The following is a 17,924-nucleotide window of genomic DNA, read 5'->3' as shown; positions in this document are numbered from 1 at the left end:
TCCATTTTAAATTCAGGCTGTAACACAACAGAATGTGGAAAAAGTCAAGGAGTATGACGACTTTCTGAAGGCACTGTATCTCACAATGTTCTATTTAATTCTGGGATCTACCACTAAAGACGGGTTTGCTGACAACGTCACGAAAACAATGTGCACGCTTCAATGGGACAGACGTCTGTGTGTTGTTATGGTTCTGGATGGCCAGACAGCTAGCAACAATGACAAGAAACTGCCCTGATTCTGGATAGTCAGACAGCTAGCAACAATGACAAGAAACTGCCCTGATTCTGGATGGCCAGACAGCTAGCAACAATGACAAGAAACTGCCCTGATTCTGGATGGCCAGACAGCTAGCAACAATGACAAGAAACTGCCCTGATTCTGGATGGCCAGACAGCTAGCAACAATGACAAGAAACTGCCCTGATTCTGGATGGCCAGACAGCTAGCAACAATGACAAGAAACTGCCCTGATTCTGGATGGACAGACAGCTAGCAACAATGACAAGAAACTGCCCTGATTCTGGATGGCCAGACAGCTAGAAACAATGACAAGAAACTGCCCTGATTCTGGATGGCCAGACAGCTAGCAACAATTACAATAAACTGCCCTGATTCTGGATGGCCAGACAGCTAGCAACAATGACAAGAAACTGCCCTGATTCTGGATAGTCAGACAGCTAGCAACAATGACAAGAAACTGCCCTGATTCTGGATAGCCAGACAGCTAGTAACAATGACAAGAAACTGCCATGATTCTGGATAGCCAGACAGCTAGTAACAATGACAATAAACTGCCCTGATTCTGGATAGCCAGACAGCTAGTAACAATGACAATAAACTGCCCTGATTCTGGATAGCCAGAGAGCTAACAACAATGACAATAAACTGGCATGTCCTAGAATCATAACTGTCTCGTTTCAGCTAGTTTCATCTTGTTCTTGTTACCATGTCTTGTTTTGAGGTGCTTTGACTGATTTCACGTCAGTGATAATATGGCAAAAAATTCGCTAGCTAACCAACAACTGTAAAGATGTATTTGAGAGACAACAAGTGCTCATTGTGCAAATGTATTTATGTTTTCAATAAACATTTGGAGGAAAAAATATAGTTTACATGTTGTCAACAATCTAAGCCAATCCCGTCTGTTTTGACCAATAGTTGCGCACGCTTCGGTTTTTGTTGCTGAACAACCAACATCTCCCCAGTTCTCATCTATCCCCACTGTAGGGGATGGAACATCTCCCCAGTTCTCATCTATCCCCACTGTAGGAGATGGAACATCTCCCCAGTTCTCATCTATCCCCACTGTAGGGGATGGAACATCTCCCAGTTCTCATCTATCCCCACTGTAGGGGATGGAACATCTCCCCAGTTCTCATCTATCCCCACTGTAGGGGATGGAACATCTCCCCAGTTCTCATCTATCCCCACTGTAGGGGATGGAACATCTCCCCAGTTCTCATCTATCCCCACTGTAGGGGATGGAACATCTCCCCAGTTCTCATCCTCCGGTGAGGAGGTCAATTAACTTTACATGGCTTCAGATGAAACAGAACCATCTTCCACTCTCCTTCTCCTCCTCTCCTTCTCCCTCGTTCCTCCACACACCTCTCCTTCACCTCCACCCCCTCTCCTTCACTTACACCCCCTCTCTCACTCCCTCTCTCCTCCACCCCCTCTCCTACTCCTTCTCCCTCTCTCCTCCACCCACCTCTCCTTCTCCACCCATCTCTCCTTCACCTCCACCCCTCTCCTTCACCTCCACCCCCTCTCCTACTCCTTCTCCCTCTCTCCTCCACCCACCTCTCCTTCTCCTCCACCTCCTCTCCTTCTCCTCCACCTCCTCTCCTTCTCCTCCACCTCCTCCCCTCCACCCCCCTCTCCTTCACTTACACCCCCTCTCCTACTCCCTCTCTCCTCCACCCACCTTTCCTTCCCCACCACCTCTCCTTCTCCTCCACCTCCTCTCCTCCACCCCCCTCTCCTTCCCTTACACCCCCTCTCCTACTCCCTCTCTCCTCCACCCACCTCTCCTTCACCTCTCCTTGTCCTCCACCCACCTCTCCTTCTCCTCCATGATTTAGTCAATACATTGATACATGAGGTCTTCCCGTGAGCAAATGATCACACATTGAAACCAGTTATAACCAGTTATGTTCCTGGCCCGCCACCAAGCATGACCTTAAATCTGAAAACGCTCATCCAAGCTGAGAAATGTAAGAGGAAACTAATGTTTCTATAGGCCATTAAAAAAAAGAGGCAAAAATCATATAGTTCAGACGTTGAAAGCCGTCCGTTTGCCTTTGACAACCTGGTAGGAAATCTAGTGGTGTGTCTGTCAGAGGAGAGAGGAACGAAGAGGTACTGAACAGCTGTTATATCGTGGGAAGCATTTTACTGTTAAGTCTACACCTGTTGTTTATGAAGCATGTGACAAATAACATTAGATTGTATTTGAAGAGCCGCTTTAGTGGAGTCGTGTCTACGGACCTAGAGGAGCTATTACCCACTGGGTAGTCTCTTCCATCCTTTCAACTTCTAACTACTGACCTCGCTGCTCACACACACACACACACACACACACACACACACACACACACACACACGCACACGCACACGCAGCAGGCCTAATAGGAGTGACGAGCCCTTCTCCTTTACATTAAAATGAGGTTTTTCCCTAGCGTTTTATTTTCTCCGGCCTTGTGTCTCTTCTCTTTAAAACGCCGAAGCTTGCGGGTCAGGCTCCCTGACACATTATGAGAAGACGTTTGTTTCAGCCGTTTGGCTCGTTCTCACTGAGGCATAAATGAGATATGAAACATTTCACAACACAGCAAGTAGCGAACGGAAAGACTTAGTAAAGAGACTTGCATCCTCAATGGCACCCATAATCCCTCTTTAAGGCACTACCCATAGGGCTCTGGTCAAATGTAGTGCACTATATATAGGGAATAGGGTTCCATTTGGGACACCCGCCCAGTGATTGAGTTAGGGGAAAGAGCTACTGCTGATGTAATGGCTACAGGATTACAGTTGAATGTTAAGTTTCTGAAACAACCACTGACTTAGCCTGCCAGCCGGGATACCGTAAACGAGGTTTCATATGAACGTCAAGTCTTCAGTAATACTGAGTAATCCCTACTGGAACACAGTTTTCCTTGCTCCCTAGAGAGCTCCTTCCCGTCGCTGGGATCTGATGGGAAGGACGGCGCTTTTACAGACTCATGGTCTGCATCTCAAATGGTACCCTATTTCCTCTTTAGGGCACTACCCATAGGGCTCTGGTCAAATGTAGTGCACTATATAGGGAATAGGGTGCCATAGGGCTCTGGTCTAAAGAAGTGCACTATATAGGGAATAGGGTGCCATAGGGCTCTGGTCTAAAGTAGTGCACTATATAGGGAATAGGGTGCCATAGGGCTCTGGTCTAAAGTAGTGCACTATATAGGGAATAGGGTGCCATTTGAGATGAAACCATAAGGTGGAGGAAGCTACTCTTAGTTCCCTGGGATGTGATGATGGGAGGGACATAGCCTGGTCCCAGATATGTTTGTGTTGTCTTGGAAGGATGTGGTTTTACAGTTGTTGTTGAGATGTGATGGGAGGAGGGACACTGTGTTACAGTCCTGGGGTAACTAGCTATATTAGGCTCCTGGGGGAGGCTACTCTCTGTGCTGTTTTCATGGAAACTAATAGATAGTATTCTGGGATGCCTTTCTTACAGCATGGTTCTCCAGCGTAACACAGCCAGTAGTGAAATATCAACCAAAACAATGTATTTCATTAGTAAGATGCTTTCAACTTATTGTATGTCTCTTTCTAAAGCCTTGAGTGTTTTTTTGAAAGATGTCGATTACATAACTTTATACAAAAGCTTAAAATTATTTTGGACCTCCTTACAATGTTTCCATGTTTATTTTTGGAAATATGTTTATTTTTTATCAACGCTATAGCCCTTTAAGCAGGACACAAAATGAATATCAGGATCATTACTGCCCCCTAGTGGGCAATGCAGAGGTTTGTGAAAGGTAGAAGATCAACAGAGAGAGGAAACGGTACATGGGAACAATTCAGTCTAGTTTCACCTCATCAAAAAGGTCTTATTTGTAACCTTCCAGAATAATCTGCAGGTTCAGGTTAATAGTTCATCCAGGTGTAAGGTGATAATAACAGTTATAGTATGGACTGTAGGTGACACGTGAATGACCCTCGAATGTCTAGATTCTGGCTTGTAGCTTGTTTTGTAAAAGTTCCTGTACAGAAGCACAGGCCAAAGAGGAGACAGAAGCTGAAAATGCTGGCCCCACATCCAGCCAAGTTCAGACACAGCCAGCCAAGTTCAGACACAGCCAGCCAAGTTCAGTACATACTGTAGGAAGCAAAGCAAGCCATGCATTGCAGCCTCCGTACACCATCAGCTTTCAGCCGCAACCGCAGAACTAGCAGTCCCAGCCAGCCTCAGACAATGCAGTCCCAGCCAGCCCCAGCCAGCCCCAGCCCCAGCAGTCCAAGCCAGCCCCAGTCCCCAGACCCCGCTGTCCCAGCCAGCCCCAGACCCTGCAGTCCCAGCCAGCCCCAGCCAGCCCCAGCCCCAGCAGTCCAAGCCAGCCCCAGTCCCCAGACCCCGCTGTCCCAGCCAGCCCCAGACCCTGCAGTCCCAGCCAGCCCCAGTCCCTAGCCTTCAGCCCTAACTTCAGCCTCAGACCCCATTGTCTCACGTCAGATAGAGCGACAGCCATCTGCACTGATCCTTCTGTTAATTCGCAAACAATCATGGATTAGCTAAAAACAAGTCTGGCTACAATATGTTGTCATAACATTCTAATATCAGTTAATCTTACCAAAACTATAAACCTGTAGCTAATATTGACTAGATTTTTATTTTTTATGAGCAAATCTTCACTACCTAATTCTACATCTAGCAACAATGTTTTGTGGTAGTAGAATCAGTATTTATTAAATTTAAAATGTGTCTGCTTGCTAGCGGGAACCGGTCTCAAAATCAATCCAAATGAAATGAAGGACAGGGCTGGTTAACACACTCAATGCCGACTATTCACTTTAGCTGTAGTGTAGTGAATTTCTAGCTAAACGCAAAAAAAAATGTTTTCATTATATTCCCCCCCTCCCCCTCCCCCCCCGGCTGTGATTAGTGTCCGCAGAGTTCTACAGCCAAGCCTGCTCTCTGTGACATCATCACGTTGGCCAAAACCGTTACGACGTAGCGAGGCACAGTGCCAGCTGTCAAACACATACGTGCTGATTTCTGAGGACAGTCCCAGGACTCTGGCGCTGTGCAACCTTCATCAAAAAAAAGATGGCAAACTAGCTACCGTAACGGCTATTCAAACAAGCTTGCACTAAGGCTGCTAGCTGGAGCAAGTTTGCTCAGCTGATCAAGCGTAGTTTACCGTAGTAGCTAGTGTGTCATTGGTACTGAGAGTGGAGTGCTTTTCAGATTTAGGAACTTGTATTAGCTGGATGTGCGAAATCTAGATTTGGTTTTTTTAGATGAGTTCCACGTCCTACAAGACAGATTGGTTGACGGACGAGTGATGCCATCTGACGTGAGACAATGCCTCAGACCCACAACAGCACAATGCCTCAGACCCACAACAGCTCAGCAACAAACACACATCCAGGAGGGGGGGGAGAGAGATGATGCAGCACAGTCCCTCACATCTCCTAAAGAGGGAGAGTAGGAAACAACAAAGAGAGAAGAACAAAACAGGGGAGGAGAGAGAGAGACAGAGAGAGAGACAGACAGAGACAGACAGAGACAGAGAGAGACAGAGACAGACAGAGAGAGACAGAGAAAGCCACAACCCACAGAGGAAAACAATGGGAACTGAATGATGGATGGACAACTAGAGTTTAAAATGGAGTGAGAGTGAAGAGATTAAACTTAGATATTACAGGAACACGACAAGGAGATGTGTTATCTAATAGTAAATATTTTTTACTGAATAGTAGAACGGGAGGAGAGGGATTTGATATAAATCATATACCTAGGCATGTCCGAATCAAGAAACTGTCTGCAAAAAAACAACAAAACAACATTGTGTTAGTGGAGTGGACTGGAGGGAGAGACACGTCAGCAGCAGCATGTTGTCCCTTACTGATGACCTCACAGCAAATCTGTTTGTTCCTGTATGATGGCAGCAAAGCTATGTCTGAGGAATGTTTTTTGGGGGGGTTAGGGGAAAGGATACCAGCAAAGCAGTGTGGTTAAACGATAAGAGGTAACAATACTAGTACAAAATCATAAGAAAACATCGACATAACTTAATAAATTCAGAGGTTATACACTAACAAGCCCCTACTGTTGGTAGTACAGTAAAATGCAGGGCTGGGCTAAATGAGTTATGGTGTTTAGTTATGGTGTGTAGTTATGCTAAGTGAGTTATGGTGTGTAGTTATGGTGTGTAGTTATGGTGTGTAATTATGGTGTGTAGATATGGTGTGTAGTTATGGTGTGTAGTTATGGTGTGTAGATATGGTGTGTAGTTATGCTAAGTGAGTTATGGTGTGTAGTTATGGTGTGTAGATATGGTGTGTAGTTACGCTAAGTGAGTTATGGTGTGTATTTAAGGTGTGTAATTATGGTGTATCGTTATGGTGTGTAGTCATGGTGTGTAGTTATGGTGTGTAGATATCCTAAGTGAGTTATGGTGTGTAGTTATGGTGTGTATTTAAGGTGTGTAGATATAGTGTGTAGTTATGCTAAGTGAGTTATGGTGTGTAGTTATGGTGTGTAGTTATGGTGTGTAGTTATGGTGTATAGTTATGGTGTGTAGTTATGGTGTGTAGTTATGGTGTGTAGTTATGCTAAGTGAGTTATGGTGTGTAGTTATGGTGTGTAGTTATGCTAAGTGAGTTATGGTGTGTAGTTATGTGTGTAGTTATGCTACGTGAGTTATGGTGTGTAGTTACGCTAATTGAGTTATGGTGTGTAGTTATGGTGTGTAGTTGTCCTTAGTAGTTATGGTGTGTAGATATGGTGTGAAGATATAGTGTGTAGATATAGTGTGTAGATATGGTGTGTAGATATGCTAAGTGAGTTATGGTGTGTAGTTATGGTGTGTAGATATAGTGTGTAGATATAGTGTGTAGATATGGTGTGTAGATATGCTAAGTGAGTTATGGTGTGTAGTTATGGTGTGTAGATATAGTGTGTAGATAGTGTGTAGATATGGTGTGTAGATATGCTAAGTGAGTTATGGGGTGTAGTTATGGCGTGTAGTTATGCTAAGTGAGTTATGGTGTGTAGTTATAGTGTGAAGATATGCTAAGTGAGTTACGGTGTGTAGTTATGGTGTGTAGTCATGGTGTGTAGATATAGTGTGTAGATATAGTGTGTAGATATGCTAAATGAGTTATGGTGTGTAGTTATGGCGTGTAGTTATGCTAAGTGAGTTATGTTGTGTAGTTATAGTGTGAAGATATGCTAAGTGAGTAATGGTGTGTAGTTATGCTGTGTAGTTATGCTCCATGAGTTATGGTGTGTAGTTATGCTAAGTGAGTTATGGTGTGTAGTTATGGTTTGAAGTTATGCTAAGTGAGTTATGGTGTGTAGTTATGGTGTGTAGTTATGCTACGTGAGTTATGGTGTGTAGTTATGCTGTGTAGTTATTGTGTGTAGTTATGGTGTGTAGTTACGCTAAGTGGGTTACGGTGTGTAGTTATGCTAAGTGAGTTATGGCGTGTAGTTATGGCGTGTAGTTATGGCGTGTTGTTATGCTAAGTGAGTTATGGCGTGTAGTTATGGCGTGTAGTTATGGTGTGTAGTTATGCTACGTGAGTTATGGTGTGTAGTTACGCTGTGTAGTTATTGTGTGTAGTTACGGTGTGTAGTTATGCTAAGTGAGTTACGGTGTGTAGTTATGCTAAGTGAGTTATGGTGTGTAGTTATGGCGTGTAGTTATGGCGTGTAGTTATGCTAAGTGAGTTATGGCGTGTAGTTATGGCGTGTAGTTATGGCATGTAGTTATGGCGTGTAGTTATGCTAAGTGAGTTATGGCGTGTAGTTATGGCGTGTAGTTATGGCGTGTAGTTATGGTAAGTGAGTTATGGTAAGTGAGTTATGGTAAGTGAGTTATGGTAAGTGAGTTATGGTAAGTGAGTTATGGTAAGTGAGTTATGGTGTGTAGTTATGGTGTGTAGTTATGGTGTGTAGTTATGCTAAGTGAGTTATGGTGTGTAGTTATGCTCCGTGAGTTATGGTGTGTAGTTATGGTGTGTAGTTATGCTAAGTGAGTTATGGTGTGTAGTTATGCTAAGTGAGTTATGGTGTGTAGTTATGGTGTGTAGTTATTGTGTGTAGTTATGGTGTGTAGTTATGTTAAGTGAGTTATGGTGTGTAGTTATGGTGTGTAGTTATTGTGTGTAGTTATGGTGTGTAGTTATGCTAAGTGAGTTATGGTGTGTAGTTATGGTGTGTAGTTATTGTGTGTAGTTATGGTGTGTAGTTATGGTGTGTAGTTATGGTCCGTGAGTTATAGTGTGTAGTTATGGTGTGTAGTTATTGTGTGTAGTTATAGTGTGTAGTTATGGTGTGTAGTTATAGTGTGTAGTTATGGTCTGTGAGTTATGGTGTGTAGTTATGGTGTGTAGTTATTGTGTGTAGTTATAGTGTGTAGTTATGGTGTGTAGTTATAGTGTGTAGTTATGGTGTGTAGTTTGCTAAGTGAGTTATGGTGTGTAGTTATGGTGTGTAGTTATAGTGTGTAGTTATGGTGTGTAGTTACGCTAAGTGAGTTATGGTGTGTGGTTATGCTAAGTGAGTTATGGTGTGTAGTTATGCTAAGTGAGTTATGGTGTGTAGTTATGCTAAGTGAGTTAGCATAGGACATCAGTCCAGTGCACGGTGGATATGTGGTCTTGAAATGGCAGGAGGGTGTATCCCATGAGGATCAACATCATCCATCAATGTTTTACAGCTGCTGGTACAAGCCATACTCCGTAGGGTCTTATAGATCTATGTGAGGATGGGGACTGAGTGAGATTATAGTAACAATTAGTTGAATTATGAGGTGAGAGGTGAGTATGCAGTGACCAGGGTGAGAGGTGAATGCGCAGTGACCAGGGTGAGAGGTGAGTACGCGGTGACCAGGGTGAGAGGTGAGTACGCAGTGACCAGGGTGAGAGGTGAGTACGCAGTGACCAGGGTGAGAGGTGAGTACGCAGTGACCAGGGTGAGAGGTGAGTACGCAGTGACCAGGGTGAGAGGTGAGTATGCAGTGACCAGGGTGAGAGGTGAGTACGCAGTGACCAGGGTGAGAGGTGAGTACGCAGTGACCAGGGTGAGAGGTGAGTACGCAGTGACCAGGGTGAGAGGTGAGTACGCAGTGACCAGGGTGAGAGGTGAATACGCAGTGACCAGGGTGAGAGGTGAGTACGCAGTGACCAGGGTGAGAGGTGAATACGCAGTGACCAGGGTGAGAGGTGAGTACGCAGTGACCAGGGTGAGAGGTGAGTACGCAGTGACCAGGTGAGAGGTGAGTACGCAGTGACCAGGGTGAGAGGTGAGTACGCAGTGACCAGGGTGAGAGGTGAGTACGCAGTGACCAGGGTGAGAGGTGAGTATGCAGTGACCAGGGTGAGAGGTGATTACGCAGTGACCAGGGTGAGAGGTGAGTACGCAGTGACCAGGGTGAGAGGTGAGTACGCAGTGACCAGGGTGAGAGGTGAGTACGCAGTGACCAGGGTGAGAGGTGAGTATGCAGTGACCAGGGTGAGAGGTGATTACGCAGTGACCAGGGTGAGAGGTGATTACGCAGTGACCAGGGTGAGAGGTGAGTACGCAGTGACCAGGGTGAGAGGCAGCATAAGGGGTGGTCAGCTGGGATGACAGATGGACATACAGAAACCAGCAGCAGACACACTAGCAATAAGGGGAGCCAGCATAGTGGTGACATAAACAACCATCAATATAATAGGAAGAGGTTGTTAATCAAGCCAGTTACAGGCCTACTTATCTGAAGGATCCGTGACAGGTATTTCATCAAAAGGACGGATCACAATCAATACGATCATTTTGTACTAGAAATGTTTTTTCATTTATTTATTTTTTTGTGCCACCTGTGCAGAAGGATGGGTAAGTCTTGCTGTGTCATCTTTCTCCCACTGATCATGTGACCTCCTGTTTTCTAGACAGGTAGAACCACATGTTGTTTACTACCAAGCATCAGCTGCTTCAGTGGAAGAAGAGTGGGAGAGGAGGAGGGGTTGGGGGGGGGGGTAAAGCCTCTTTGCGTGGAAATTGGTTAAAATCAATCAAGCTGTGCATCTTGACCGCGTGAGCCTTCATCAAGCGTTCTGACCCATAGCTGCCCCACTATGAGTGCCATGCATCAGCAGCCTGTGTGCAGTGTACAATAGCTTCAAAGTGTCTTTACAAGTGATATACAGTAATGTGAATGGTGTCCAGTCACGTATAAAACGGGACAGAGCCGACTGCACACTCCTTTGGCACAGTTATAGAGAGTGTTGTGTTAGAGTGGTTAGGCTCTCTGTGATCCTCCGGGGGGAGGTTGACGTAGAAATAGAATGGATAGAACGGCCGTCCCCATTCAAGTCAACGATGGCATAATGTGTCGACTGGTCGGCCATTGCGAGTTTCACCCGTGAGTTTACCAGTCAAATTGACAGAGTTTAGAGGTTCCAAGCTCGTTCTATTCATTATATGTCTGTGAGGTGTGTGTGTGTGTGTGTGTGTGTGTGTGTGTGTGTGTGTGTGTGTGTGTGTGTGTGTGTGTGTGTGTGTGTGTGTGTGTGTGTGTGTGTGTGTGTGTGTGTTTGGGGACGGGAGAGGAGGGTGTGTGGCTGGCTTTAGATGAGAGAATGTGTCTCCAGAGCACAGCTCTCCGGAAGATTAACACATGCTAGCGTTTCCATAGTGATCGTGACATTTCAGTTTTGAATTTCCGCTGAGGACTGCGAATTCAAAAAATGGCAGGAGAAACACAATGGTAATGGAACATTGTTGTAGTGATATTGTGTTTAACTGGTTATGATGCAAATCTAACATTTTCAGAACTGTAATTTAACTGTATTGTATCAAACAGTTCAAAACAAGGTTAATAATTCCAACAAAATAACAGCTGGAATGGTCTATATAAAACTTATATATTGAATAGAACTTACACTACATGGCCAAAAGTATGTGTACAGCTGCTCATCAAACATCTCATTCCATTGGTTCCCCCTTTTGCTGCTATAACAGCCTCCAGTCTTCTGGGAAGGCTTTCCACTAGATGTTGGAACATTGCTGCTATAACAGCCTCCAGTCTTCTGGGAAGGCTTTCCACTAGATGTTGGAACATTGCTGCGGGGACTTGCTTCAATTCAGCCACAAGAGCATTAGAGAGGTCGGCCACTGATGTTGGGCGATTAGGCCCTGGCTCGCAGTCGGCGTTCCAATTCATCCCAACGGTGTTCGATGGGGTTGAGGTCAGGGCTCTGTGCAGGCCAATCAAGTTCTTCCACACAGATCTCGACAAACTATATGCTGAAATAGAAAAGGGTTTTCCCCAAACTGTTGCCACAAAGTTGGAAGCACAGAATCGTCTAGAATGTCATTGTATGTTGTAGTATTACGATTTTCCTTCACTAGAACTAAGGGGCCTGAACCATGAAAAACAGCCCCCAGACCATTATTCCTCCTCCAGCAAACTTTACAGTTGGCACTATGCATTGGGGCAGGTAGTGCTCTCCTGGCATCCGCCAAACCCAGATTCATCAGTCGGACTGCCAGATGGTGGCGCGTGATTCATGACTCCTGAGAACGCGTTACCACTTTTCCAGAGTCCAATGGCGGCGAGCTTTACACCACTCCAGCCGACGCTTGGCTTTACATATGGTTATCTTAGGCTTATGTGCGGCTGCTCGGCCATGGAAACCAATTTCATGATGCTCCCGACGAACAGTTCTTGTGCTGACGTTGCTTCCAGAGGCAGTCTGGAACTTGGTAGTGGGTGTTGCAACAGAGGACAGACAATTTTCAACGTGCTTCAGCACTCGGCTGTCCCGTTCTGTGAGCTTGTGTGTTCTACCACTTCGCAGCTGAGCCGTTGTTGCTCCTAGATGTTTCCACTTCACAATAACAGCATTTACAGTTGACCGGGGCAGCTCTAGCAGGGCAGAAATTTGACAAACTGACTTGTTGGAAAGGTGTCATCCTTTGACGGTGCCATGTTGAAAGTCACTGAGCTCTTCAGTACGGGCCATTCTACTGCCAATGTTTGTCTATGGAGATTGCATGGCTGTGTGCTCAATTTTATACACCTGTCAGCAACAACGGGTGTGGCTGAAATATCCGAATCCACAAATTTGAAAGGGTGTCCACATACTTTTGGCCATTTAGTGTATATTGTCAAATCATAACCAATCATCAAACATAACATAGTATTCAGTTGTTTTGTGGGTTACCTCTGATTATAAACTGGGCTGTTCGAGCCCTGAATGCTGATTGGCTGGCATCCGTGGTATACCACGGGTATGACAAAACATTTTATTTTTACTGCTCTAATTATGTTGGTAACCAGTTTATAATAGCAATAAGGCACCTCGGGGGTTTGTGGTACATGGCCAATATACCAGGGCTAAGGGCTGTGTCCAGGCACTCCGCGTTGCGTCGTGCCCAAAAACATCCCTTTGCCGTAGTATATTGGCCATGTACCACATCCCCTCGTGCCTTATAGATGCGTTCCAAATGCAAGCCTATTCCCTATATACTACTTTGTGTTTGTGTGTTGGTCATAAGTAGTGTACTGTACAGGGAATAGGGTGCCATTGGAGACGCAGATAATGTCTATGGGTCCCTGTGAAGGGTAGAGACTGGTAGGGTCCCTATGAAGGGTAGAGACTGGTAGGGTCCCTATGAAGGGTAGAGTCTGCTAGGGTCCCTACGATGGGTAGAGTCTGGTTACATACCTGTCCTCCTGCATGGGCTTGACAGACCCAGCTGACAGGATGTTGAGTGACAGGATGTTTGGGTCTATGATGGCATCGTCCCCCTCGGGAGAGTTACGGATACGACCTGGTGAGAGGAGGAGGAGACGTTTAGAGTGGTGCACTTCATAGATATCGATGTTGTTATACAGTATTCATAACACAGACACATGGTACACAAACCGTCTTGAACAGACTCACCCACAACCAGTTCCCGGACATCCTTCCACTCGATGTCTCCACCTGTCTCATGAACGATGGTCAGCGTGACACGCCTCTGGATACCCTGAGAAGGGGGAGTGAACGAGAGAGGAAGCATTATGTCCAGAATGAGGAAGCATTATGTTCAGAATGAGGAAGCATTACGTTCAGAATGAGGAAGCATTATGTTCAGAATGAGGAAGCATTATGTTCAGAATGAGGAAGCATTATGTTCAGAATGAGGAAGCATTACGTTCAGAATGAGGAAGCATTACGTTCGCATTATGTTCAAAATGAGGAAGCATTATGTTCAGAATGAGGAAGCATTATGTTCAAAATGAGGAAGCATTATGTTCAAAATGAGGAAGCATTATGTTCAGAATGAGGAAGCATTATGTTCAGAATGAGGAAGCATTATGTTCAGAATGAGGAAGCATTATGTTCAGAATAAGGAAGCATTATGTTCAGAATGAGGAAGCATTATGTTCAGAATGAGGAAGCATTATGTTCAGAATGAGGAAGCATTATGTTCAGAATGAGGAAGCATTACGTTCGCATTATGTTCAAAATGAGGAAGCATTATGTTCAGAATGAGGAAGCATTATGTTCAAAATGAGGAAGCATTATGTTCAGAAAGAAGAAGCATTATGTTCAGAATGAGGAAGCATTATGTTCAGAATGAGGAAGCATTATGTTCAAAATGAGGAAGCATTATGTTCAGAATGAGGAAGCATTATGTTCATACAGAACACATCAGTTCGATCATAACTACTTCTCCACTCCCTGAATGACCTACCTGGTGCAGCATGAATGTCCCATGGCAAGGCATGCCTCCTCTATGGTCCACTCCTGCTGGGATGTATCTATAGGAAACAGAGAGAACCATCATTTATTTTCCTGCACAGTAACAAGACTCTCGTTGATTTCACATTGGCCAATATGTTGTTAATGCTGATATTGTTACTACTCTGGTTCTTAAATAAACTTTCCACGTTGGTAATAGATCTCTAAATGTAAAATTGTCAGTGACTCCAGTCATCTTTAATTCATTTAATTAACTCTTTCTTGAACAGCACTGTTGGTTAAGGGTTTGTAAGTGAGCATTTCACGGTAAGGTCTCCACTTGTTGTATTCGGCGCATGTGACTAATAAAGTTTCATTTGAAATTCGATTATTTGATAATTAATAGAACATTAAGAGTATAATATTGATCATCGATTAGCAGAGTCTGTTGAGGTGACAATGGAGCTTTGCCTCCATGTGTCACGGTGGTCGTAGGAAGGAGCGGACCAAAGTGCAGCGTGTGTGTCGTTCCACATTTTATTTTCACTGTGAAACTTTGCAATACATACATAAAATAAACTGAACGAACGAAAAAACAACAAACCGTGACGCAGAGTAGAAACATACACTAACTCAGAAATCATCTCCCAAAAACCTACTTAAGTATGATCTCCAATTAGAGACAACGAGGACCAGCTGCCTCTAATTGGAGATCATCCCAAACAAAACCCAACATAGAAATACAAAACTAGAACCTGACAACATAGAAAAACTAGACTAGAACACACCCTGACCTACTCTACCATAGAAAATAACAGCTTTCTATGGTCAGGACGTGACACCGTGTATACACTACTGTGTCTATGTTCCAATGTCCATACATCACTTAGAATTTATAACCAAACAATTGTTTCCCTCTAGGTAGTACGGTAGTGTGAATATTGGAAGGTAGCCTATAGTAACCATTTGAGCGTGAGAGTGGTGAGATGGGATACTTCATGGAATTTAATATAGAGCACATATATACAGTTGTATATACACTATAGTAATTTAGTATTTATATATTGTGTGTATATCCTGTTGGGGCTAGGGGGCAGTATTTTCACGGCTGGATAAAAAAACGTACCCGATTTAATCTGGTTACTAATCCTACCCAGTAACTAGAATATGCATATACTTATTATATATGGATAGAAAACACCCTAAAGTTTCTAAAACTGTTTGAATGGTGTCTGTGAGTATAACAGAACTCATTTGGCAGGCAAAACCCTGAGACATTTTCTGACAGGAAGTGGATACCTGATGTGTTGAATTACCTTTAAGCCTATGCCATTGAAACACACAGGGGTTGATTAATGTTTTGGCACTTCCTATTGCTTCCACTAGATGTCACCAGACTTTACAAAGTGTTTTGAGTCTTTTACTGTGAGATCTGACCGAACAAGAGCCTTGGAACGGTGATGGCCGATTAGACTCTGGCGCGCGAGTTCATGTTGGGTACCCTCGTTCCAATACGTTATAAAAGAGAATGCATTCGTCCACCTTGAATATTATTCATGTTCTGGTTAAAAAAGGCACTAATGATTTATGCTATACAACGTTTGACATGTTTGAACGAACGTAAATATATTTTTTCCCCTCGTTCATGACGAGAAGTCCGGCTGGCTTAGATCATGTGCTAACAACACGGAGCTTTTTGGACATAAATGATGAGCTTTTTTGAACAAAACTACATTTGTTATGGACCTGGGATTCCTGGAAGTGACATCTGATGAAGAGAATCAAAGGTAATGGATTATTTACATAGTATTTTCGATTTTAGATCTCTCCAACATGGCCGTTTGTCTGTATAGCAAAGCGTATTTTTCTGGGCGCAGTGCTCAGATTATTGCAAAGTGTGATTTCCCAGTAAGGTTATTTTTAAATCTGTCAAGTTGATTGTGTTCAAGAGATGTAAATCTATAATTCTTTAAATGACAATATAATATTTTACCAATGTTTTCTAATTTTAATTATTTAATTTGTGGTGCTGACTTGACTGCCGGTTATTGGAGGGAAACGATTTCCTGAACATCAACGCCATAGTAAACCGCTGTTTTTGGATATAAATATGAACTTGATAGAACTAAAAATGCATTTATTGTCTAACATAATGTCCTAGGAGTGTCATCTGATGGAGATTGTTAAAGGTTAGTGCATCATTTTAGCTGGTTTTATGGTTTTGGTGACGCCTGTCTTTGAATTGCAAAACATTACACACAGCTATTGTCAATGTACTCTCCTAACATAATCTAACTTTATGCTTTCGCCGTAAAACCTTTTTGAAATCGGACGAGGTGGTTAGATTAAGGAGATGTTTATCTTTCAAAGGGTGTAAGATAGTTGTATGTTTGAAAAATTTGAATTTTGACATTTATTTGGTTTCAAATTTGCCGCTCTTGAAATGCACCTACTGTTGATAGGGTGCACCACGGGTGGCACGCTAGCATCCCACATAGCCCCAAGAAGATATATTGTGTGTATATATATATATATACACACACATATATATATATATATATAAAATATATATATATATATATATATATATATTATATATATATATATAATATATATATATAATATATATATATATATATTATATATATATATATAATATATATATATACATATAAATATATTATATATATATAGTATCTCTATGGAATACTCACTCTCCACTGGCCTCCAGTTCGCAGATCTCAAAGAACACCATGAGGTCATACTTGCAGTGGCAGGGCCCGGCTGTAGGACGCATCAGGGTAGTCAGCTTGGTGGCAGGGACTAAAGGGGGGAGAAGGTGAAGAGAGACAAGGTTACCACAAAAGAGACTCCGTTTTCAGTAGCAGGGAGCAGGGAGAGCTGTGAAAGAAAGAAAGGCTTAAAAAGAGAGGGGATGAGAATAACGCAGGGAGAGATGGAGGAACCACTCAGTACAGTCCTGCGGAAAGGCAGGGCAATCAACACAGCAGTCATCCCTTAACATTACAAGGATGTGCCCGTGAAAAATGTACAATCTGATAAAAAACGACCTGTAATTATTTGGGTATATTTACAATATTTCTCAAGGAAATAATGAAATAACGCTGAGGAATAAGTAGCTCAGGTCCTACATAGGAGAAGAATCAGAAAGAGAGGTCAAGGTATGATCGATCAAAAGCACGCTAACGCAGATCTTTTTTTAGACTCCTATCAAGCAACAACAAAAAACGACAAGCAATAAATGATTGTTTATCGTAACTACAGACGCTGAAAACCCATAGATCCATTTGAGGAAGAGACCACAGGGGGGGAAATCAACCAGACAGGATAACAGTAGACACACAACAAGGCACGAGAAGAGAGCCTTTGGGAAAAATCCCTGAAAATACAACCTCCTCTTTTTTTTTATATCAGTTGGTAAAACATCTATTTTCTTTCTTTATACTGAACTCAGTTGAATGTAAGAGCGACGCATTAATGTCTATGACTACAATCTATCGGTGCTAATTTAAGATATCTGTTTCTATATCTGATTTACAATTTATCATCTTGGCTGTATTTTCACAGGCAGCCCAATTATGATGTTTTCCCTAATTGTTGGCAAAAAAAATCTGATCTGATTGGTCAAAAGTGTCATAAAATCAGATTTTGGTTGCCTGTGTAAATGCACATCAGAGTGATATAAAAAAAGAGGTTAGTTTCAAGGGACTCTCATTGGCTCAGACGGTAACCAACCCGGTTTCTGGGCTCTGATAACTGAACAGATAGAGAGGGGCGGGGCTGGAAGACTGGGTGGCCCCTCCCCCTCGAGGAGGAAAGAGGCGGCCAATCCGGCTGCGGACAGGGCGTGGCCTGACAGAGAGTCCACCAGCGCCCCATTGAACACCTCTGGGACCAGGTAGCGAATCAGCTCCAGCGTCTTCTCCCGGTCGGGCGGCGTCTCATCGTCTGCTACTTCACAGTCAC

At 43.5% G+C, this 17,924-nt stretch overlaps 1 protein-coding gene across 21 annotated transcripts in view; it reads right to left on the bottom strand.

Annotated features, from left to right (window-relative positions):
- Nucleotides 1–17,924, bottom strand: part of LOC106573836 (kinesin-like protein KIF1A) — a 152,579-nt gene that overhangs the window by 20,720 nt on the left and 113,935 nt on the right. For 14 of the 21 annotated variants that reach the window (XM_045697435.1, XM_045697440.1, XM_045697438.1 and 11 more), the window contains 5 exons: nt 16,652–16,760; nt 13,951–14,017; nt 13,155–13,239; nt 12,936–13,041; nt 6,011–6,037 (listed from right to left, as the gene is read on the bottom strand). In XM_045697435.1, coding sequence (XP_045553391.1) covers nt 6,011–6,037; nt 12,936–13,041; nt 13,155–13,239; nt 13,951–14,017; nt 16,652–16,760 — 394 coding nt within the window. The remainder of the gene's footprint in view (nt 1–6,010; nt 6,038–12,935; nt 13,042–13,154; nt 13,240–13,950; nt 14,018–16,651; nt 16,761–17,924) is intronic. The other 7 variants (XM_045697441.1, XM_045697442.1, XM_045697449.1 and 4 more) reach the window with 1 other exon arrangement.

The sequence above is a fragment of the Salmo salar genome, chromosome ssa16 (assembly GCF_905237065.1).
Source record: "Salmo salar chromosome ssa16, Ssal_v3.1, whole genome shotgun sequence".
In the NCBI taxonomy this organism is placed as follows: domain Eukaryota; kingdom Metazoa; phylum Chordata; class Actinopteri; order Salmoniformes; family Salmonidae; genus Salmo; species Salmo salar.
This window is presented reverse-complemented; position numbering and strand designations above follow the sequence as displayed.